This window comes from Babjeviella inositovora, assembly GCF_001661335.1.
Source record: "Babjeviella inositovora NRRL Y-12698 unplaced genomic scaffold BABINscaffold_9, whole genome shotgun sequence".
Taxonomy (NCBI): Eukaryota; Fungi; Ascomycota; class Pichiomycetes; order Serinales; genus Babjeviella; species Babjeviella inositovora.
The window spans coordinates 577,666-599,546 of NW_017566846.1; the positions used below are offsets into that span (position 1 = coordinate 577,666).

The 21,881-nt window shown below is 51.1% G+C and overlaps 11 protein-coding genes across 11 annotated transcripts; 5 read left to right on the top strand and 6 right to left on the bottom strand.

Moving 5' to 3' along the window:
• Positions 1 to 1,341: 1,341 nt before the first annotated feature.
• On the top strand, positions 1,342 to 2,752 carry PTC8 (Ptc8p). The gene has a single exon (XM_019129390.1). It carries the CDS (start codon positions 1,424 to 1,426, stop codon positions 2,645 to 2,647), a length of 1,224 nt encoding a protein of 407 aa, XP_018984171.1. The 5' UTR covers positions 1,342 to 1,423; the 3' UTR covers positions 2,648 to 2,752.
• Positions 2,753 to 2,994: 242 nt separating this feature from the next.
• On the bottom strand, positions 2,995 to 4,246 carry ALG5 (dolichyl-phosphate beta-glucosyltransferase). The gene is made up of 2 exons (XM_019131028.1): positions 4,185 to 4,246; positions 2,995 to 4,140 (listed from the first exon to the last, which is right to left on the bottom strand). The coding sequence occupies exons 1-2, from the start codon at positions 4,239 to 4,241 to the stop codon at positions 3,244 to 3,246; spliced, it is 954 nt and encodes a 317-aa protein (XP_018984172.1). The 5' UTR covers positions 4,242 to 4,246; the 3' UTR covers positions 2,995 to 3,243.
• A 187-nt stretch (positions 4,247 to 4,433) lies between these two features.
• On the bottom strand, positions 4,434 to 6,030 carry BABINDRAFT_162522 (uncharacterized protein; the record flags this gene model as incomplete). Its single annotated transcript, XM_019129391.1, has 1 exon — positions 4,434 to 6,030. A coding segment is annotated over exon 1 (1,067 nt), but the record flags the coding sequence as incomplete, so codon positions are not given.
• Positions 6,031 to 6,092: 62 nt separating this feature from the next.
• ARO1 (Aro1p) lies at positions 6,093 to 10,742 on the top strand (the record flags this gene model as incomplete). Its single annotated transcript, XM_019131883.1, has 1 exon — positions 6,093 to 10,742. The coding sequence occupies one exon, from the start codon at positions 6,093 to 6,095 to the stop codon at positions 10,740 to 10,742; it is 4,650 nt and encodes a 1,549-aa protein (XP_018984174.1).
• A 480-nt stretch (positions 10,743 to 11,222) lies between these two features.
• Positions 11,223 to 12,025, top strand: BABINDRAFT_177053 (uncharacterized protein; the record flags this gene model as incomplete). The annotated part of the gene is made up of 1 exon (XM_019131029.1): positions 11,223 to 12,025. The coding sequence occupies one exon, from the start codon at positions 11,223 to 11,225 to the stop codon at positions 11,994 to 11,996; it is 774 nt and encodes a 257-aa protein (XP_018984175.1). The 3' UTR covers positions 11,997 to 12,025.
• A 53-nt stretch (positions 12,026 to 12,078) lies between these two features.
• On the bottom strand, positions 12,079 to 13,285 carry BABINDRAFT_162523 (pirin family protein). Its single transcript, XM_019129392.1, has one exon. The coding sequence runs from the start codon at positions 13,096 to 13,098 to the stop codon at positions 12,142 to 12,144; it is 957 nt and encodes a 318-aa protein (XP_018984176.1). The 5' UTR covers positions 13,099 to 13,285; the 3' UTR covers positions 12,079 to 12,141.
• A 237-nt stretch (positions 13,286 to 13,522) lies between these two features.
• BABINDRAFT_162525 (uncharacterized protein) lies at positions 13,523 to 14,142 on the bottom strand. Its single transcript, XM_019129393.1, has one exon. The coding sequence runs from the start codon at positions 13,911 to 13,913 to the stop codon at positions 13,668 to 13,670; it is 246 nt and encodes an 81-aa protein (XP_018984177.1). The 5' UTR covers positions 13,914 to 14,142; the 3' UTR covers positions 13,523 to 13,667.
• Positions 14,072 to 15,780, bottom strand: PSA2 (Psa2p). The gene is made up of 2 exons (XM_019129394.1): positions 15,671 to 15,780; positions 14,072 to 15,492 (listed from the first exon to the last, which is right to left on the bottom strand). The coding sequence occupies exons 1-2, from the start codon at positions 15,692 to 15,694 to the stop codon at positions 14,200 to 14,202; spliced, it is 1,317 nt and encodes a 438-aa protein (XP_018984178.1). The 5' UTR covers positions 15,695 to 15,780; the 3' UTR covers positions 14,072 to 14,199.
• A 495-nt stretch (positions 15,781 to 16,275) lies between these two features.
• On the bottom strand, positions 16,276 to 17,436 carry SIS1 (type II HSP40 co-chaperone). Its single transcript, XM_019129395.1, has one exon. The coding sequence runs from the start codon at positions 17,265 to 17,267 to the stop codon at positions 16,293 to 16,295; it is 975 nt and encodes a 324-aa protein (XP_018984179.1). The 5' UTR covers positions 17,268 to 17,436; the 3' UTR covers positions 16,276 to 16,292.
• Positions 17,437 to 18,768: 1,332 nt separating this feature from the next.
• On the top strand, positions 18,769 to 20,001 carry SEN2 (tRNA splicing endonuclease subunit; the record flags this gene model as incomplete). Its single annotated transcript, XM_019130557.1, has 1 exon — positions 18,769 to 20,001. The coding sequence occupies one exon, from the start codon at positions 18,769 to 18,771 to the stop codon at positions 19,999 to 20,001; it is 1,233 nt and encodes a 410-aa protein (XP_018984180.1).
• A 166-nt stretch (positions 20,002 to 20,167) lies between these two features.
• Positions 20,168 to 20,901, top strand: BABINDRAFT_154057 (uncharacterized protein). Its single transcript, XM_019127258.1, has one exon. The coding sequence runs from the start codon at positions 20,334 to 20,336 to the stop codon at positions 20,754 to 20,756; it is 423 nt and encodes a 140-aa protein (XP_018984181.1). The 5' UTR covers positions 20,168 to 20,333; the 3' UTR covers positions 20,757 to 20,901.
• The last annotated feature ends 980 nt before the right edge of the window (positions 20,902 to 21,881 follow it).

Sequence of the window (21,881 nt, forward strand, 5' to 3'; positions counted from 1 at the left end):
TTTTTTTTTTTTTTTTTTTTAATTTAAATATTTTGGTTGTACCACCATCTGTCTATCGGTATTTTCAAAAATATGCATATAAATAATTATTGACACACCATTTTAGGTTATATAAAATCTCACGACCGTGAATAATTTGCATTAGTTCTCAATGCAAGCATATTGGGCTAGTTCGCGCGAAATTATCATGTAGCTCTTTGTGGCCTCAATCTTCAGCACTAACACATTTAAGAAGGAATGACCTTTTCTATCTGGATATCCCTACTCGGAAAAATTAAACATTCAGTACTGCTTTAAATTTGCCTCTGCTGGTCTGCCATCCGCGTGAGCAAACAAAGTGTCACAACCACTTATGCATCAAAAAGTCCGACCGGTCACCGACGGTTTTTGACCCTTCCGCCGCGAAAAACGCCAATAGAACGCTCCAAGTCAGATAAGCTTGTATATTCATTCTTTAAAGCGCACAAAGCTCTGGAATAACCGTTGGCAGCGAGAAGTTGAACCACGGAAAATTTCACATGTTATACGTAAAGCCTGCACCCAGTTATTAAATAGCATGCAGCATGCGGAGGAAAATCGCCGCACAGGACGTGGCCCAAAGCAGAAAAAGGGGCCGACATGTCGGAGTAAAATCCCTCATTGCTGGTAGCCCGCTCTCCACTGGGTTGGATATTATTGTGCAAGGCACCTCAAAGACACAGCGTAACGTTTAACGGGCAGCAATCATAATACGGCCCCCGGAAAAGCTTATCCAACTGACGTCGACATGACTATTACCGTGACATCCGTAGGCCGCAAGCTTGGGGAATGGCTGCGAGCGGGAAGAATGCTGAAAGCGAAACATAGACAGAGTCAGCATCAGGGTAACCGCGCTGCATGCTAGTATTGGAGGGTCCCAGGTCTTCCTTCTGCCCCTCCCCTTCCAGCGCATGCATGTTTTATCCGAGTATCTATGAGTTGTACCGGCTTCACAGCAGGTGCGTGAAGGTAAACCGATCTTCCCTGAGCGACAGGAAATAAAAGAAAAATGATTGCTAAAGAACTACCCAATCAGTCTAGTGGTGTAGGGTAAAACCTAGAAGGCCCCATTCGTCAGCCCTCACCTGGTGTGAGCTGCATAGCGTAACGCAACTAAGGAGGGGAACGGATCAATATGTGGACAGAATTTTCTCTCCGTGCAGGCTATTGCCATTTGACGTGTCTATTCCTTTTTCTCTTCCCTTCTAGCGTTTCTTTTTACGCAGCCGAAGAAAATCCGTGTTTAAGGTTTTTTTTCTTCCCGTACGTCATATATAACAACCCTGACGCCACATTGCCAAATGAATCCTATTTCTGGTTTGAACTCATATCGTCGTCCTTGATCCTAAGCTCTATATCACTCTCGATCCCTTCCCCGGAATCCTTTTCATATTGCATCCCTACCATGTGCCCCCGAAATATCATCACCTCCCGCCTCTGCAGAGCGCTCCACAACAACTCCCACAGGTACTCCACGCTATCCCAGCCCCAGACGCCCACTACCAGCGCGGTCAAACGCTTCTGGACGTCGCTCTACGCACCCATGGAGTCGTACAGACCCAAACCGCGCACGCCGAAACAGGACGCGGAGACCGCCGCGCGAAAGCTTGCGGCTATGCACAAGCGCAAAACCGCGGCGATCGCCGCTGCCGCCAAGGCCTCCACCCACATCATCGACAAGTTTCGCTTCGACTTCTCCTTCGCCTCCCACGTGCACCACGGCTCCAAGCACACGCCGCTGATTTCATCGCTTACTGACTTGACGGACTTTGAGTTCAGCGCGGTGCCGCGCGTACCACGCCGCCGCGTTGCAGGCAACGTTGACACCATTTCCGTGCGCAGCGGCGACGACGCGCTCATCGCATCGCCATATTTGCTCGGAATCGCCGACGGGGTTTCGTCGTGGGGCGCAAACTCCGACGCGGGCGTCTGGTCGCGCCTCATCCTCGAGAACATGAGCCGCAACGTGATGCAGTTCAAGCTCAACATCACCGACAAGACAAAGACAACGCATGTGCCCAGCTACCACTTCCAGGAGCAGGAGGTGCTCCGGTGCTTGGACCACTCGTTCGTGCAGACCTTGGAGACCATGGACACGGACGCCATTGAAGGGTCTTCCACGGTGCTCATCTCGTTGATCCTTGGCAATAAGTTGAAAATTATCAGCATCGGCGACTCCAAGGTGTACGTGATCCGAAAGGGTGCGCTCATCGAGACCAACGAGGAGCAGATGCAGAGCGGCTTGTGCCCGCAGCAGATCGGCACCAACCACACGGATGTGCTCCCGTCGCTGGTCACATGGATGGACTCGGTTGAGTTACAGGCCGACGACATTGTCATTGTGTGTTCCGACGGCTTGTCCGACAACATGTGGCAGGATGAGTTGGTGGAGTGCGTGAACAAGAAGCTCGCGGAGATGGAGCGTGACGGCGAGGAGGACATGCAGAAGTTGGCCAACTATTTATTGTACCGCTCCAAGGACGTGGCCTTTGATAACTTTGCGGTCTGTCCGTACACCGAGAAGGTGAACAACTTGTCGCTGACCCAGCGCTGTCTGGACGGCTTGGCCGTAGGCGGCAAGGTGGATGACATTTCCATCTGCGTTGCGCGGGTGGTAGAAAACTACTAGTTGAGGTTTGTTACTATTTACATTGGATTTTTGCGCTAGAATCTCATTTGGGGTTAATTTAAGATGCATGTACTTGTCTAAGTATGGTGAGTCAGTGGTCCTGACAGTTAATATATTTTTTTCGCATGAATCGCTGTAGAACCGTGATTTAGACCACGCCAGGAGCATGATCCGCCTGGTATCTCACTTCTAATTAAAAACTTTCCGTTCTTTATATCCCAGCTACGAACTCTGAAGGGGTTCAATAGAGACCAAATGGGTGGGAATGAACGCTATGACTCACAGGAGCGACTTTCTGAATCTTTACTCCCCTATCGCTGCCCCTAGGTTTACAACTTTTGGGGTAGGCATGAACGGGGTGCCCATAGCGTTTGTGTTTTATTCGCCCTCTAACGCTAAACCTATGATTTGACAAAACAAGTTTCTTATTGACCGAGTAACCGCCACCGGCGCTTCCTTGAGCCTAAGCACCCGATCTGGTAAATACAACATCCCAGGTAAACAGATATCTCTTCCCCAGATCATATCCTGGCGTATTTCAATTCCCTCCTTCTATGTGTACAACCCCATTATGTGAACATGTCTATCAATATTACCTACTCTAGCTTCTTCAAGTCTACGCCCTTGTTGTCCTTGTATACCCCCAACAAGTACGCCATTCTGATCACAACCAAGTCGATCGCCATGTTGATCGAATCTCTCGCCAAGTCCACCTTGGACCCCCCAACCTCGTGCCAGGAAATCCCCACTTCGCGGATGGGAACAGCCAAGCGGCGCGCGAGAATCAAGATCTCCACGTCAAAGATCCAGCGCTCCGTGTGAAGATTGGGCAACACCTTCGCGACGGCCGCACGGTTGAACAACTTGAAGCCGCACTGTGTGTCCTTGATCTCACGGATGCCAAACACGTACACCAATGTGTGCAAGCTGTACATTAAGAAGTTGCGCACAAAGGAACGCTTCACCACCGCGTCGGTGTTGACCATATGGGCGCGCGAACCGATCGCAATTGCCGGCTCTGTCACGTATGCAGCTTCCACCAAGCGATCGACATCACTGAACTTGGACGCACCATCCGCGTCCGCAAAGAGCGCATATTTGCCGCTACAATGCATTAACCCATGTTTGACTGCCCCGCCCTTACCTCTATTGCGCTCGAGCTTGACACACTTCAAGATATTCGGGGCTAGGCCCACGTTTTTCGCAAACTCGAGCGCGTAAGCGATGGTTCCATCGCTGGAGCCATCGTCAACAAGAATGAGCTCGTAATCAGAGCGGTAATGGGCCTCTAAGTGGGCAATGGCCTCCTCGAGCATGGGCCCGAGGCGCTGTGTCTCGTTATAACACGGAATGACAACAGATAACTTGAGCGTCGCGGGCGCAGTGAGCACCAGTGGGAGATTTCTAGGACCAGAGTCTGCCGTGAGGTACGTGAGCTCGCTCGGGAACGGCTCGCGCGGGCTGTGCGAAAAGACAATCACAAAGAGGTAGATCTAGACGTTAGTCGCCGAAAAAAGGTGAGACGGTGGACACTTACTATAGCCACGCCACAAAGGGCAAGCACTATGCTATATTGAACGATTGTGAAGAGCATATTGTGCAGGGTTGTGGTGAGGAGTTTGAGCACGCTGTATTTTTTTGATGCCGGTTTTTCAGCGTCGTATTGCCGTAGCCACGCGACTGACCTGCCTGCGCACGGGGAAAAATAAAAAATAAAACATGGGCCGCGTCAAGTGAGATGTACTTACGGAACGCTGTGCCTTACGATTTTTATTTATAACTTGTATTTTATTCCGTGTCTCTGAGTGCAACGATATCAGAGGTCAATCCGTTAACTGGTTTGCCATCCGCAAAGCCTTTTACAATTTTGGCAAGGGGCTATAAAAGTGGTTTAGTAAAGTACTACCGTGCCAGCACGCGTAGCGACCTTGCCCCCCCTCAAGAATGTACAAAAGGAATGACTCTCACGTTGGCCACTAAATGGCAGTATACGTGGATATTCCACACGCAATACAACCCCTAAAGCGTATAAAAATCTGATAGGTCCACGTAAAATCAGCGAAAACTTCAAGGCAACACCGACTGCTCATCTAATATTCTCCTTCCGCAATTCCGCGTTGGAAGGCCGGACCGCCGGTGCCTCGTTCTGGCCCTTTTGGTGCAATTCACGCACTAACTTCCCACTGACATGATCTAGGCGTTTGCATTCCCGCTCCAACGCTTTCAACCGTTTCAAAATCAGGTCATATTCTCCCACTGTCACCACTCTCACAGGAACCAGCTCCCCGGTGGACACATCCGGAAGGCGGGTAGTGCTGAGCGTTGTGTCGTACGCCACTTCTTTGTCAAACTCGACCTTTGGCCGCTGTCGTTTAAGGATGTCCTCTGCCTGCTTCAAAATCCGCTGCTTCTTCTCACTAAGGGCCTGGCCATTAGGGCTGGACAAAGGGGAGTCGCGCTTACGCTTAGCGTCTGGTGTTTTGGCCATAAGGGTCTTTCGCTGGTCAAGCTTCACCTGGTTCAACTGGTCAAACACTCCCGCAGTACCAGTCTTGTCATCGTTGGACTCAAACACCAGCTTGATTTCCCGCTCCTTTGTTTCGTCTGAAGGCTCGTTTCCAGGAGATACAATTGTCTTTGCGCATAACAGGGCGGCATCAATATTGGAGGTCCATTCTGGCTTTGGGGCTTTAGCCGGGGAAGAGCTCTCTCGTTTCACATTTTTTCCCGTGCCAGGAGAGCTTTTATTTGCGGGGCTTCCTCTCGTCAACACAGGCAACCGACTGGGACTGTACTTCCTAACCTTGGGCGCGGACGCGTCGCTGGTAAAGCCACTGGAGCTGAGATCCACGGTCCGGTGACCCCGCATCGGCGACACTCTCATGGATGGCTTTAACACCGGCCAGGCCTCAGGACCGTGCGTGCCAGGCGATAAGCTATAGGGAAGCGGTTCTAACACGAGCTTAGGGCGGTTGGCCGTGGTGACGCGTTGTGGCGATACCGCAAACACCTTGTAATTGGATTTATTCGGAGAGATACGCTGAGCTGGTTTGTGGATGCCCGACGTCGAAGAGGCCCGGGAAGGTGACAGGGAGCGCTTTTGGGGCGAGTACTTCTCGCGGAGCTTGGTGATTGGGTTGTCGGGTTTGGTAGGCATGAAGGTAGAATCGGGTAGAGGGTCAGTAGAAATAATAAGGAGATAGAACCGATTGTAGATACGCAAAGCAGAGAAAGAGAGGATCGGTGGGACGAACAGCAACGTAGTTCAGTTCCACACTTTGTTTACTTTTTGAAACAGCCAGATGATACAATCAGTGTAGGATAATTCAATCACGTGACATGCATGTATGAATCATCGGAAAATATATGTCTGACAAAACGAGCCAAAAAAAAGACTCGCTCTTAAAAAAAGACTCTCTCCACCTTTGCTCCCATCCCCACCACAATGACCACTAAGATCTCCATTCTCGGAAAGGAGAGCATTTTCGTGGGCCACCATATCCAGGACGAGATTGTTGACACGATTGTGTCGACCTGTGCCTCATCCACCTACGTGCTCATCACCGACACGAACATTGAGCGGTGCGGGCACTTGGCAACCTACCGCACAAAGCTCCTTACCGCACTCGCCGCCAGCCGCCCGGAATCCCGTCTCCTCGAGTATGTGGTCTCACCAGGCGAAGCCAACAAGACCCGCGCGACCAAGGCCGCCATTGAAGACTACCTTCTCGACCAGGGCTGCACGCGTGACACGCTCATCGTGGCTATCGGCGGTGGGATCATCGGCGACATGATCGGCTTCGTCGCGGCCACGTTCATGAGAGGTGTGCGCTTTGTGCAGATCCCCACCACGTTGCTCGCGATGGTTGACTCGTCAGTTGGCGGTAAGACCGCCGTCGATACGCCCGTGGGCAAGAACTTCATCGGCGCGTTCTGGCAGCCGGAGTACATCTTTGCAGACACTGCATTTCTTGAAACGTTACCGGAGCGTGAGTTTATCAACGGGATGGCGGAAGTGGTCAAGACGGCCGCGATCTGGAACGAGGCCGAGTTTACCCGCTTGGAGGCGTACGCAGCGCAGTTCCGCGCGGTGGTCAGCACGCGCCGTGCCGACGGCTCCACCGACCTCTCGGCGATCCGCGAGCACATTCTCACCCTCGTGGCGGAGTCCATTCGTGTCAAGGCTGAGGTGGTGACCTTGGATGAGCGCGAGGGCGGCTTGCGCAACTTATTGAACTTTGGCCACTCCATTGGCCACGCCTACGAGGCGATCTTGACGCCGCAGGCGTTACACGGCGAGTGTGTGGCCGTTGGCGCTATCAAGGAGGCCGAGCTCGCGCGCTACCTTGGCATTTTGTCACCCGTGGCGGTGTCGCGCTTGAGCAAGTGCTTCTCCGCGTACGGTTTACCGGTCAGCTTGGCCGATAAGGTTTTAGTGCAGCGTACTGGTGGGCGCAAGTGTCCTGTTGATATTGTATTGCAGAAGATGGCGGTTGACAAGAAGAACGACGGCAGTCGCAAGAAGGTGGTGTTATTGAAGGCGATCGGCGAGTGCTACGAGCCGCGGGCGAGCTACGTGGACGACTGCGACTTGCGCGTGGTGTTGACTGACGAGACCGTTGTGGGTAAGGCCCCACAAGCGGATGCTTCCACTGCCCCGCTTACGGTGGTGCCTCCCGGATCCAAGTCCATCTCTAACCGTGCGCTCATTCTTGCCGCCCTTGGCCGCGGTCCGTGCAAGCTCCAGAACCTCTTGCACTCCGATGACACCGAACACATGCTCAACGCTGTTGCCGCTCTCCGCGGCGCGTCCATCGCGTGGGAGAACCACGGCGAGACCGTTGTCGTCACCGGCAACGGCGGGGAGTTTGCCGCCACCGCGGACGATCTCTACCTCGGCAACGCCGGTACTGCTTCCCGCTTCCTCTCCACCGTGGCGTGCCTTGTCGAGCCCCACGGTGGGGTGTCGTCTATCGTGTTGACCGGTAACGCCAGAATGCAGGAGCGCCCTAACGGCCCCTTGGTGGACGCGTTGCGCGCCAACGGATCCGAGATTGAGTACCTCAATCGCGAGGGCTCCTTACCTGTACGCGTGACGTGCGGCCGCGGCTTGGCCGGTGGCCGCATCGAGCTTGCCGCAACTATCTCCTCGCAGTACGTCTCGTCTATCCTCATGTGCGCGCCGTACGCCAAGCAGCCGGTCACCTTGGCTCTTGTCGGCGGTAAGCCGATCTCGCAGTTGTACGTCGATATGACCATCGCCATGATGGCCGACTTTGGCGTGCATGTGATCAAGTCCACCACCGAGGAATACACCTACCACATTCCACAGGGTGTGTACACCAACCCGGCTGAGTACGTGATCGAGTCCGACGCGTCGTCCGCCACGTACCCGCTTGCGCTCGCGGCGCTTACCGGCGCCACCGTAACGATTCCAAATATTGGCTCGCGCTCCTTGCAGGGCGACGCGCGCTTCGCGACCGACGTGCTTGCACCGATGGGCTGCCACGTCGTGCAGACCGAAGTATCAACCACTGTTACGGGGCCTAAGGGTACCCTTAAGGCCATTACCGTAGACATGGAGCCGATGACCGACGCGTTCTTGACTGCATCCGTGGTTGCCGCCGTCGCCGAGGGCACCACCACCATCACTGGGATTGCCAACCAGAGAGTGAAGGAGTGCAACCGTATTCTTGCGATGGTTACCGAGCTCGCAAAGTTTGGAGTTGCTGCCAACGAATTGCCAGACGGGATCCAGATCACCGGCACACGCTCCTTGGTGGCCCCATCCGGGAGAGGCGTGCACACTTACGACGACCACCGTGTGGCAATGTCGTTTTCCCTTCTTGCGGGGCTCTGTACCGCTCCGGTGACTATCCAGGAGCGCTCGTGCACTGGCAAGACGTGGCCAGGCTGGTGGGACACTCTTCACACCACCTTTGGCGTGCCGTTGGACGGCCACGAGCCGGCCGTTGCCGCTATTGCCACTACCACCACTTCCAAGAGTATCGTGGTGATCGGCATGCGCGCCGCTGGTAAGTCCACCTTGTCGCACTGGATCTCGTCCAATCTTGGGTTTAAACTTGTCGACCTCGACCGTGAGCTTGAGCAGGAGCTCGGTACGGAGATCCGTCTGTTCATCAAACAGAACTCGTGGGAAGAGTTCCGTGTGCTTGAGGCCGCGTGCGCCGAGAAATCCCTTGTCAAGTATGGTGAGGGCTACGTGATCTCCACCGGCGGTGGTATCGTCGAAGGGGAGGCCAACCGCGCATTGCTCAAGCAGTACATGGCGACCGGCGGGATTGTGTTGCATCTTCACCGTGACATCGACGCCACCGTCACGTTCCTCTCACAGGACAAGACCCGCCCGGCCTACATCGAGGAGATCCGTGAGGTCTGGGAGAGACGCGAGCAGTGGTACCACGACTGCTCCAACTACTTCTTTTACTCGCCGCACTGCGACTCCCAGAGCGAGTTCAAGCAGCTCCATTCCAGCTTTAACAACTTCTGGGACACCATCTCCGGGCTCAAGCCGGTGCAGGTGCCGACCGGCCGCTCTACCTTTGTGTGCTTGACGTATGCTGACCTCGCGGACGCCACCGAGACGCTCGCCGAGATCACGGCCGGGGTCGATGCGGTCGAGCTCCGTGTTGACCATTTGAAGTCGTTTGTGCCGCACTTTGTGGCCGGGCAGATCGCCTTGCTCCGCAAGTACACCTCGGTGCCGATCCTCTTCACGGTGCGCACCAAGGCGCAAGGCGGGTTTTTCCCGGACAGTGATTACGAGGCCCTCGAGGCGTTGTACCGCTTAGCGTTCAAACTCGGGGTAGAGTACCTCGACCTTGAGTTGTCGCTTCCAGAGGGATTGGCTGCCTCCATCGTTGCCGCGAGCGGGTTCACGAAGATCATTTCCTCGCACCACGATTTTGGCGCCAAGTACCGGTGGGACAATGTCGAATGGGAGAACAGATACAACCAGGCTACCGGCTTGGGCGCGGACATTGTCAAGTTTGTGGGTATGGCCACCGCATTTAGCGACAACACCGACCTCGAGATCTTCAGGACGGCCCACGCCGCGCTTCCGTTGATCGCCATCAACATGGGTGAACTTGGGAAGATGTCGCGTGTGCTCAACACCGTCCTTACTCCTGTCACACATGCCAAGCTTCCATCGGCCTCGGCCCCGGGCCAGCTTACCATCAGGGAGATTAACCAGATCTACACCCAGCTCGGCGGGATCTCGCCAAAGCACTTTTTCGTGGTAGGCGAGCCGGTCCAGCACTCGCGCTCGCCGGCTCTCCACGGCACGGGCTACGAGATTTTGGGCTTGCCGCACACCTTTGACCGTTTTGAAACCGCCGACGCAGCCCTTGTCAAGTCGGAGGTCATTGACTCGTCGGCGTTTGGCGGTGCGGCCGTCACCATCCCGTTAAAGCTCGACGTGATGAAGTACTGTGCCTCGTTGTCCGATGCCGCCACCGTGATTGGTGCTGTCAATACCCTCATTCCTACCGACGAGGGCCTTGTGGGCGACAACACCGACTGGATCGGCATCACCAACTCGTTCATCGCGCACGGGGTGCCTCAATCCATCTCGGGCTCTGTCTGTGGTTTGGTTGTTGGCGGCGGCGGCACCGCCAGGGCCGCGGCCTACGCGCTCCACCACCTTGGCTGCGAGAAGATCTACATGGTCAACCGGACCGCCTCCAAGTTGTACGAGATTAGAGCCGCCCTCCCGGCAAAGTTTAACATTGAGGTCTTGGAGACCTTGGAGCAGGCCGAGGCCGCCTCTCCGGTGTCCTTGGTCATGTCTTGCGTCCCAGCGGACAAGCCAATCGACACCGCCGTCTTGACCAAGCTCGAAGCATTGTTGTACAGGGGCAAGCAGCACCAGACAGGGTTTGAGCCGGCTTTGTTGGAGGCCGCCTACAAGCCAAAAGTCACCCCGATCATGGAGATTGCCGGGGGCAAGTACGGGTGGAACGTCATCCCAGGACGTGAGATGTTGGTGAACCAGGGTGTGGCCCAGTTTGAGTTGTTTACCGGTGTGCGCCCGCCTTACCAGGCGGTGTTTGACGCTGTTGTGAGGGACTAACTGTATATTTAGTACATTTGTTTTAATTTACTTTGCGTAAGCGGTTATAATGATATTGCTAGTGGGAGTTGCGTATCGCTAGAGCCGTCCTCAACATGACCAGATATCTGAAAGGAAAACAAGATCAGGGGACTATCGCCAGTAGAGAGGAGTGTGGCAAAGTACATTCCATGTTATTATTACAATATTTATTGAGATATCCCCTTTACGAAGAATGCCTTCGATGTCGGTGACAACAGACTGTCTCGATTGGTATTTCAGAGAAATCCTATAGCTAAATAAGTTGCCTGGTTTAAGTTTAGACGCTAGGGCAGCATTTAGTAATCCCAGACTTGTTCTAAACCTAGAGCCGCGGTAACCTCACACGCCTAGTCACAAACGCAAAGAGGAAAGATAGGTGTGATAGAACCAGAAAATTGAATGGAAAAGCATTCTACAGTCTATAAATCCGAATATTGTGTACCCATGCTCGTCATCCGAATGCTCGCTTGGTTAATCTTCTCTTTAGGTCTTTCTACTCCATTTTTACTCAACCCAGACACATCGGGGACCTTTGGTATCCTTCCCAGTATCAACTACAAAACACTCTCTGAATATTCCATTCTAAAAGAACTTGACTCCTGGTACACAAAACATCGAGACCCGTTACCAGAGTTCCCGGGGGGATGGTTTGAGCCACTCTCGGGTCCAGTGCAACGCCAGTGCCTCACCAAGTCGAAGTTGGACTTTGTTATTAAGGAAATACAGTACATCAAGACAAGCTATGCGGCCAGTGAGTGCTGTGTAAATAAGCGGTTTCCGAAGCAAAGCATGATATCGAGCGTGGGGGTGACTCCTTACCCCAATATTCACGAGATGATAAACTTAAAGTCGGATCCCCTTTTGGTGCAGCTCGAGCGGAATATTATCAACTCGGTCTACCGACACCAGAAGGGCTCTTTGATGGCCGATTCTGAAGTCACGGGCGTGAAATCAGATTGTAAGGATACCATGACGTTCTACAACTTTCTGAACTTGGATTACGGGCTACGATGCACAGTAGACTACTTTGATATCATGCAAGTATTGTTGAAGCAAACCGGGCTAAAGGTTATAATGGAACGAAAGTTTTACATTGATGAGAACTGTGGGCTAGGAGTGAATAACCTGGAGGCAGTAGAGATAATAGAGATGACCATTCCAATCGAAGGGGAATTGGTGTGCCATAAAGGAAGGAGCAAGACATGTAAACGGGATGACGCAGTATCCGTCTGAGCATATGGGAAAGCAAGTTTTGCTGAAACTTGGAACATCCATATCGAAGTATTAAACATTGATATAAATAAATTAGACAAAGCTTCACCTTCATACAATAATTAGTTAAACGCATAAATTAATATCTAGCTTAAACGCACGACGATTAATGCGCCTTGGCCTTCTCGTTTTCCTGCTTCTCAGCCTCCAATAAATCCTTCTTGACCGATGCGGTGACCCCGCCGCCGATCTTGGAGGACCAGTTCTTGGCTCTCTCAAACCCGTTAGAAGATCTCAGATAATCGTCGAAAGCCTTGTATATCTTGTCCTTGGAGGTCTCAACGAAAGGCCCGTGCTGCACAATTGGTTGGTCAAGAACCTTGCCGGCAATAATGACGAACCTAGTTTTTTCGTCACCACCTTCAGGGACAGAACCGACAATTCCCTCACCGTCACGCTTGAAGAAAACGGTATTGAAGTGCTTTATATGAGTGCCGTCTAAGGTGAGACCGGGACCGGAAAGAATGTATAAAAAGGCATTAAAATCCTCGGGGATCTTTTGTTCAAAAGACCCGCCTGGTGCAACTTCGTAGTCGTAGTACTCCACCGGGGTGTAAGCCAAGTCCTGGACAGACTTGACCCCGTAAGACTCACCGGAGATGACCTTGATCGTGACCTTATCGTTGGGCTTGGCAATTGGAATTTCAGCTGCACGCAAGTCTCTGTACCGAGGCTCACACTCCTTCAACTCGGCGGGCAAATCGACCCACAACTGCATTCCGAGAATGGGCGTACCGTCTTCCAGAGGAATTGGCATCTCGGCGTGCACAATACCTCTACCGGCGGTCATGAACTGCAAATCTCCCAGTCTCAAGATCCCGGAAGCACCGGTGAAGTCGTTGTGCGCGAATTCACCTGACATCATATAGGTGATGGTTTCCTGGCCCCTGTGTGGGTGATCAGGAAAGCCGGCCTTAGGGTCGATGTTGAAGTGGTCCAACATTAAGAACGGCGTGAAGTTTCTCATGGCCATGGTCCCGATGGTACGGCGAACACGGGCGCCGACACCTTCAGCCTGCTCGATGGCAAGAACAGATTTTAAGATGGAACGAGGAGCAACCATGTCGGACATGAATATATAAAAGGTTTTTGTAGTGTGGAAGTTTGGAGCTTTTGTAAACACTGGAGGTTACTGAAACTTCTAGTATGGAATGAATTGAATGAAAAGAAAATAAAGAAATGGGAAAAAAGAGGGAGTATAAGATATATTTATACTCCGACGGGGTCCATGCCATGTTCCAGGGGCTAAGAGCAATCCCATAGTATGCAATGCTTCTATAACGCGACCCTAGTAATTACGTAAATATTTGTTACGCGTGTCCGGTACATAGCTATAGAGATGTGTCAGCAGTATTCTATGCCTTGAGTCAGAGGGACTAGAAGCTTATGTAACCCGACTTATGCAGAGGAAAATCTACGTGCATTAGACCCACGTTAGCGAGGACGGCATAGGAAAGGGTCTAGATGAGTCTGAAAGAATCAGAAGGCAGATTTGTAAGTTTCACCAATGGTCTAGATATTTTAAAACAGGTTAGTAACCGGAACGAATAGGATGGTAGATTCCAGAAATTTCCATCAAAGACGAGGGATGAGCTGGACAGTGACTGAGAGTCTAGCACTATCGCCATACTATTACTCGGACTTGAAGTATGGATGGGCCAGGTTGCTCTTGAGTTCAATTGACGCATATGGGGGTGGGAAATATACAAAAGGATCCCGCAACCTTGTGATCACGTACTGCAAAGAGCCACACGCTCTATTAATTGAGCTAGCCAGGTACGTTCTGAAAGCGGGGACACTGGGATATCTAAAAGTAGTGATGGACTTTCCTCCCCGGCAGTAAATCGTTGTATTCCCTCCTAACAGTTTATAGCCCATGAAAAAGTTAAGCAGCAATCGTAATCAAAATGGTGTATCATTCCATCCTACCGAGCCTAGCTTGCCTGAACCCCATATCAAAGCTGAGAAATAGAATATCCAACACCGTCAAGTCCGATATAGATTGCAGCAAGGATATACTGTTAGGTATTTAATTAAAAAAAAAAAATAATACTAAGGATACTCATAGCCGGTTTAAAGATAAGCCCAGTAAGGAAAACGAAAAGAATGTAAAGAGCGACAGGAGGTGCAGCCAAAACTGGCATACCAGCAATTCATGAATAGGTTACATAATAATCTCATTCAAAACATCCAGCTTCAACTCCTTGTGTGGCAACACCACCCCACCATAAACACGCACTTCGTTGAGTACCTTTGTGTCAGTGGCTAAAACCGTGGCTGTAGGCAAAGCATCGGATTCTTCGCCCTCCTTTGCCTGCTGTACCTCCCCGTTCGAGGAGCCTTCTACACGGCACCATTCGCCTATCGCTACTTGATTGTCCACCACCGCGTTCTTGATGAATGTGTGCTGTCCAATTGTGACGTCGCTCCCAATGACCGCTTTGACAATTCTCACACCCGGTCCTATCGCGGCGTTAGCACCGATAGATACGTACGGCCCAATCTTGGCAGTAGGAGGGATCGGAAACGATGACGGATGGATGTAGCATGGCTGTACCACGTTTTCCAGAGAGGTTGCTGACTCCTGTGGCCTCTTTTCAAGGTAGAGTTTGTTCGCCGGCAACACCAGCGACGCGGTCTTGAGCTGTCTCCAGTATGAGGTGTACTGGTAGCAAAACACCCGGTACCCCGGAATACTTTTATCAGCCAACATTTTCACCAAGTCGCGTTCCCAGGAGATAGAGTTTCCAGTGCTGTAGGACTCATCGTCGTTGGGTTTATGGAACTGTAAGAATGCGTTTGCTTGGTTGCGCTCCTCGCGAAGCTTTTTGGCCTCTGGTAGCGCGTCTTGCAAAATACTCGCCTTGAAGTAGTAAACGCCCCCGTTAATAACCGAGGAGATTTTTGTCTCAGGCTTTTCCACGTAGTGAACCACCTCCCCCCTGATAGAGGCAATGGAACCGAAATTGTCTTGTGGGTCGTTTTTGAGCGAGGATAAGTCGTCATCGTGGGGGACACCCATAATCACAAAATCCACTGCAGGACCTGGTCTCTGCTCGTTGGCAAACGTATACATCTCGTGCAATGGGAAACTGCAGACAATATCGGCGTAGATCAAGAAAAAGTGCTCCGGTGGCTGGGTTTCCCCGCTAGCCGGCTTTAAGATCTCGTCACGGAAGTAATACAAGCCGCCCGCAGTGCCCATAGGCATCAATGGAGGTTCCTGGTAGTACTTGATGGAGAAGGTGAAGCTATTCTCCACGGTGGCAATGTAGGCATTGATGATGGAGGTGTCGAAGAACCCGATTAGCACCACCTCGCTGATTTTAGGGGTGGAAGTTGCCTGGATGCTTTCGAGAAGGTGTGTGAGAAGGGGTTTCCCGGCAATTGGGAAGAACACCTTGGGAGTGGACAAGGAAAGCGGACGGAACCGAGTTCCCGTCTTTTCCCCTCCGATCTGGGTTGGTGTTAGTTGTCAGTAGTGTTTAGCTCAACCGTTTAGGGGGTTGAAAGGTAGCATGGATCAGCAGACACAACCAATGGCTTTGGGTTCTGGAACGAGGGAGGTGTTCTATGAGGCTTTGCCATGGATGAGCGCCAAAATAGCCTTGATAAGAGATCGGCTTAATACATACCAAAATTAAAGCTTTAGCAGACATTAGATGTTTGTGAGTTGTAACCCTCAGTTGAGATATTTTCCGTCGTATTTGGTACCCGGCGTAGCTACACTTATCTAAAGGCAAAGTCGGGAAGATGTCAGCAAAAAATCGTGTCCCATACCCAGAGATTGAGGGAGACCTATGACCTGGCGTGACGTGATCGAAGCTTATTGCAAACTGTGCCAAAATTAGTCCCACAAAACCGCACCCATAATAGGGGGCACTAGCCACCGGGAGCAATGCCATATTGAATCGCGGGTGTGATCTGCACAGTGTGCAGGTCTGACACGTGCTAATCGAGTATGCGCCTGAATCTACCCTAGGAGGTGTTTCCAGTTAATCCTGAATTTTTCTTATTTGCCATAAACCTTGCAATTTTCAAGACTGCAAACTTAGTCTATCAAGTAGGACTATTCCCGTCCTTGCTCTGGCCTTGAGTTAGCATATACAAGCTTAACTTTTTCAGCGGGCCTGGCAATGCTTGCTCTACAAATTCGTTAAAATACATCATGTATCGCTGGCCCAGATGAGCCAGCTATCTATATATACAGCTTCCGTAGAAGAATGGGCCAACGGTGATTGGTTGGGTTGTGCTAGTTTAGAAGCATTGACTGATGGCAGCCTTCTGGTCCTGGGTCAAGGAGACCGGGAAGTCGATCTTGTAGCTGATGATCAAGTTGCCTCTCTGGGTAGGGGTTTTGGAAATTGGCATCCCCAAGCCTGGGTAGGTTTCTGCAGTGTTTGGTTGTAACGGCTGGGTTCTCAGCACCGGGATACGGCGGCCATCGATAGTGGTGATCTCCTTGGAGAATCCGAGCAAGGATTCCTTGAAGGAAACAGGTACACTGACCTTCAAGTCATTACCGTCTCTTTTAAACACTGGGTGGTCCTTCTCCTGGATCACAAACTGAATTGTTTGACGCTGGCCGTCAGACTGGTAGTCACCCTCGCCAGCATATGACAACTTGGTGCCGGCCTTCCAGCCCGGCCTGACGGTGACGCTGATTACCTTGGCCTCCGGCGCACCAGACGGACCCTTCCTGTTGATCTTCAACTTCTTTGTGGTACCGGCAAACAAGTCTTCCAAGGAAACCGGAAGGTTGATGGTGTGGATTTCAGGCTCGCGGCGACGCGGCTGGCCACCATATCCACCGCCAAAGCCACCGCCCATACCGCCAAATGGGTCGTCGCCACCACCCATGCCGCCGCCCATGCCGCCGAACTGGCTGAAAATGTTGAAGGCATCCTGGGAGGAGAAGCCACCCTGGCCGTGGCCACTAAAACCACTAAAACCGCCGGCGCCGCCGGCACCGCCGAACGGATTACCACCGGCACCACCCGCTGGGGCGTTGCCTCTAGCAGCCTCCAACCCGTACTGGTCGTAGACCTCTTTCTTTTCCTCGTTCGAAAGGATTTCAAACGCCTCGGAGACTTCCTTGAATTTTTCGGTGTCACCGGTAGGCTTATCTGGATGGTACTTCAAGGCGGCCTTACGGTAACCCTTTTTGATGTCCGCGTCGGAAGCACCTGGGGTAACCCCCAATAACTCGTACAACTTTGTTTCCTTAACCATAGTGTAAATGTGAATAAATGTTAGTGTAACAGTGACGTGCGTATGAGGAAGAGTCGCAACAGGTTGAAATGAGTCACTGCCGGTATATATACAATTCGGTATGGACCGCTTGCAGAAACCAGTTCATGCCGCGATTTTCCCGACGCTTCTCCGAGCCCCTAGCAATCTCATGCGTGGTTGGTATTTTTACTAGAAGGTTCTGGAAAATGCACGTCGCACGTGACAAGATAGGCCTAAGTTTTTGGTGTCACCTTGTCACTAATAAGCAATCTAGTATATTTTCGGGTAGCTCGGCGAAAGGAGGATATCTATTATATATGGTCATGGTTTATTTGCTGGTGCATGCATTTCTTCCCAGGAGTGGTGGTCAGCTTGAGTATTCTCAAGACATGATTCTGGGGAAATTTTTCTCTCTTTCAAAGCGGCTTAACCATACATCTTTTATGTTTTACTGCTATTATAAGCAAGTATACAATGTATTTGAACGTTGGCGCTGACGTAGTCACCCCGTCCACCTAGGCCTGTATACGACAGTGCACTCTCACTCCTTTGCTGTACGTTTAAATAGAAACGATCAAGGGTTTAGGAGAGATTTTCATGGCTTTAACCTAATTATGAGGGAGAGAAAGCGGGAGAATAAATAGGCTATTATCAAAGTACTTTCCCCAATAGAGGTCATGTGACCCGAGTGTGCGGCGGGAATTTTTACATAGGGCTACCGCCATGGAGGTTACCCGTTCGAAAGGAGTTTTTCACGTCGTCCACCAAGTATAAAAGAAACCCGGTGCGCTCCAAGCCTTTAAACCGTACCTCACCACGAACGATATACACTAGACAACTAGTTTGATGTCATGGTATGTACAACCCATCCAGTTTGCGCCTCAACCATATTCTTGATTTTCCTGATGACAACCTTTTTCGTAGCTTGAAGGCTTCATTGCCGATGTGAGCACATGATTTCTCAATTGTATTAGACTACAACGGTATCTGACCACAACCAAGAATATTGGCTAAGCGAAACCGCGAATGAACCCATCCGGTTGCAATTACTAACTAGTATAAAGTTGATATCTTAAATTCATCTTGTATATCTAATATATTGTTCTGAACAGAGTTTGTAAACGTCGGTGCTTCTCCGGCGGGGTAAATCAAGGCTCTGCACTAAAGTCTCGCTTCCTGGTTAGCACCCCACCTATTTAAGCGCCATTACTCATTGCCCTTGGACTAAAACTTTGTCAAACTTATGCCATACCTATGGGTCTCGCCGGCTCCAGCTTTTAAACAGTATCGTGTTATACAACCAGGACTGCCTACTGCAAGCTCATCGCTATTTAAATAGGACCTGCATATAACTTAATTTTACATTGCCCATGTCTCAAGTTTGATCTTGAACGCTATAGTAATACGCTTCTAAAGCCCTGCTGTACAGCTTTACCAGCTTTGTGATTTCTGGATCAACGCGTATTTGGACATCGGTCAAACCATCCTAGACCGCTCCGCCATGCCAGAAGGTTCTACTGGGGGAAGTCGACCTGAGACAACGCCGGGATCGGCCACCGCCATACCAAAAAACAATAAACGCCGAAATCTCATGGAACTCTATCCGTTCCCCCTACCAATAACACCCATATACCTTCCTTCAATCACCAACAACCCTTTGTCGTGGCTCGTAGCTGGCTATGCCTACTGGACCGCTTTCCCCAAACTCGCCCTGTTCTCGGACGAAAGCCGTGCTAACCAACCTTCGCTCACGCCTGTTAACTGCGAATACGAGTACATTTCCTCTGCCATTATTTTCAAGGTGACTTCTCCCTCAGGCATGATCACCCTCTGGCGGTCGGGTTTCTTCGGTAAAGGCTCCCTTTCCCGTTCTGACCCGTCCTGGTCCACGAGAACGGCACGGAGGGTGATGGGCGTTGGTACGGTTTTGACAAGCGAGGAGATCACCAACTTGAGAAGGCAGGAACGGATGGGGTTCAAGAATGCCAGAGATCGTGTTCAACAAATGGAATTGGAATTGCGCAGGCTCATGTCCCAGGAAACCACCCCTGAGAAAATCATCAAAGAGAGAACGGCCGTTTTGGAGGCGGAAAAGACAAAGCTAGCGGAGTTACGCGCTGACCTTCAGAAAAAGCCGGTAAAGCTAGCGACTACACCCATTGACGAGGAAATCAGAGAGGAGGATCTTCAGTTAGTGCACCCAGTCACGGGTGAGCTTACGCAGCTCGAGTACCTCCAACTCATGCCCTGTGAAGCTGTCTTTCTTACTCTAATTGGCTGTCTAAAAGTTCCGGCCCTACCGACTTCATGGTCAGTCCTCCAAATGGTTGTCAGTGGAAGCGCCAACTGTGAAGAGTTGATCAGATGCATCGTGTACCACCACTACCGTTCACTCGGGTGGTGTGTCCGCTCGGGAATCAAGTTCGGCACTGATTTCTTGTTGTACAAAGGAGGTCCGCCCTTCACCCACGCTGAGCACGGGATCATTATTATGCAGAACCAAAAGGGCTGCAGGAACACGCGCTGGGTAGATATATCGGGAACTGCCAGAGTGGTTGGGGGTGTGAAGAAAAATATGATTATTGCATTTGTGGATGTGCCCGAGCAGGATGCGTATGCCAAGGTTGTGGATGGAAAAGAACACGATGAGGTGAAGTTGGGAGTATTATATGGGTTGTATAAAGTTACTGAAGTAGGGTACAGACGATGGGTCCCGAGCAGAAACAGAGAATAGGGTTCGAGGTTGGGCCATTGCAAAGTCAGCTACAATAAGTGGATGAACCCACAGTATCATGGACCTACGTTTATGGACGAAAGTGTACAGATATATAACCCCCACATAGATGATCCTTCGTTTTAAGACACTCATGCTAACTGGAAAGAGAGTCGTCTATATTATGACCGGTTGTACGACTCGCAAATAGGCCAACCACCCAGGAAGCTATCGATCTAGAAGACTAAACCCTGGGGACGTCATATCCTTAACAGCCTGCATGATTTACATACTTGGCACCGTTATGGCCTACTCTGGTCCCCTTGCCACCGGGCCCCACATGCATTTGATGCATGGGTATGGTCGTAAATGGATACCAAGGCTATGTGAAACTGCCAAGAAAAGCACCGATAAACACGGTTATGGCCAACGTGTCAGAAGTACACAGCTACCGGTCGGTCTGCCCCATAGAACCACGGCATATTGGTAGCACCACTGTGTCTGTTTGCTTTGGTCTTATTTACCTTGTTGTCATTGGTAGCTATCTGCGTGTGTACAGAATGGCACTGTGCCGTGGAGGACTTGCTCGTCATATACCCGCGCCGCATCCACCGCACATGCGATGCTGGCTGCGCCATTGGATCCTCGGTGTAATAACGCAAGTGTGGCGAGTTAGCTTACGGAATCAAACACACGTGACACTCCTCCCGTTTGGGAAACTCGAGCCCAGACGTACTGGGGGGGGGGAGGCACGGAAGCCTAACAGGCCAATTTAAGCGGAACGCCAGATTTTAAATTTACTCCCTACGTGTTCCGGGGGGGTTTTTAGGCTTCGCCTTCGTGAGCGACAGGCCTCTCGCTCACCCAATAATAGGGTCAGATTCACTTAAACCCCGAATAAAGATCAGGGAGCCCGACGAAGATGTGCAATCTAAGCCCAACTCTGACGGGTCCAAATTGAGATGGTTATTGTCAGATCAGTATGCGATTAGTATAAGCTCATGGCGTATCGCATGGTGGTGCTCCCGCGATACTCCGTGTTGCGGTATTAAAATTCTACCAAACCTACTTTTTCAATGCACCAAGCTGCATACCAACCAAACCAGTAGAGTGACAGATCGTCGGTCTCCATAAAAAGGTACGATTGTTTACTTTCTTTCCGCAATCTTGCTCAACTGGATAGGTACAATTGCGTATGATCAAAGGGAAATGTAATGAACACGTTTGGAGTGTATACATACCAAACTACTGTAAACATACACCGCAACCTCTTACTCATGCTAAAACGCGACGAATCCAGTAATTAAAGTTGAAGATCGCAGAGCCTCCCCTCTCTAGTACGGCGTGCCGCCTGCTGCACAATTACATTCTCCCGTTCCCTCCTGAGCGAGAAAAAAATTCGCACGAATGCAAGACAAACTGCTCTTCAGGCCGCAGGCCCATACGTATTTATATGCAGTGCTCTCAGTGCTCTGGTAGGTAAGCATTTCACAGACGAGGGTAAACGCCCAATTTTAAATGTATTTGTAAACCCAGCGGTTGCCCCCCCTCTTTTTTCCTCAAACATTCCTTATTATCTCTAGCACAGCTCTCCAGCTTATTATCATCCCCTTTAATCAGAGGCGTATTTGTTCGTTCTCTCTTTGGAATCACGTCCGGTTCGTTGTTCCAGCTTGTACGCTTAGTGCCATCCTAGCATCCATACTTAGCCGAAGTTGCACGCTACCCTAGGTCAGCGCCCCGTACTCCTCCATCCGCCACTAGCTACATCTCAAGCGTATTATCCAACGTCGACCCTTTCCATTTCTTCTCTACATTCCCCTTCCACGCACCCTATTTATTACCCCCTTTAATTCTTTGTCGGTTCCATTCCCGTCTCACTTCATAAACCCTATTTTTCA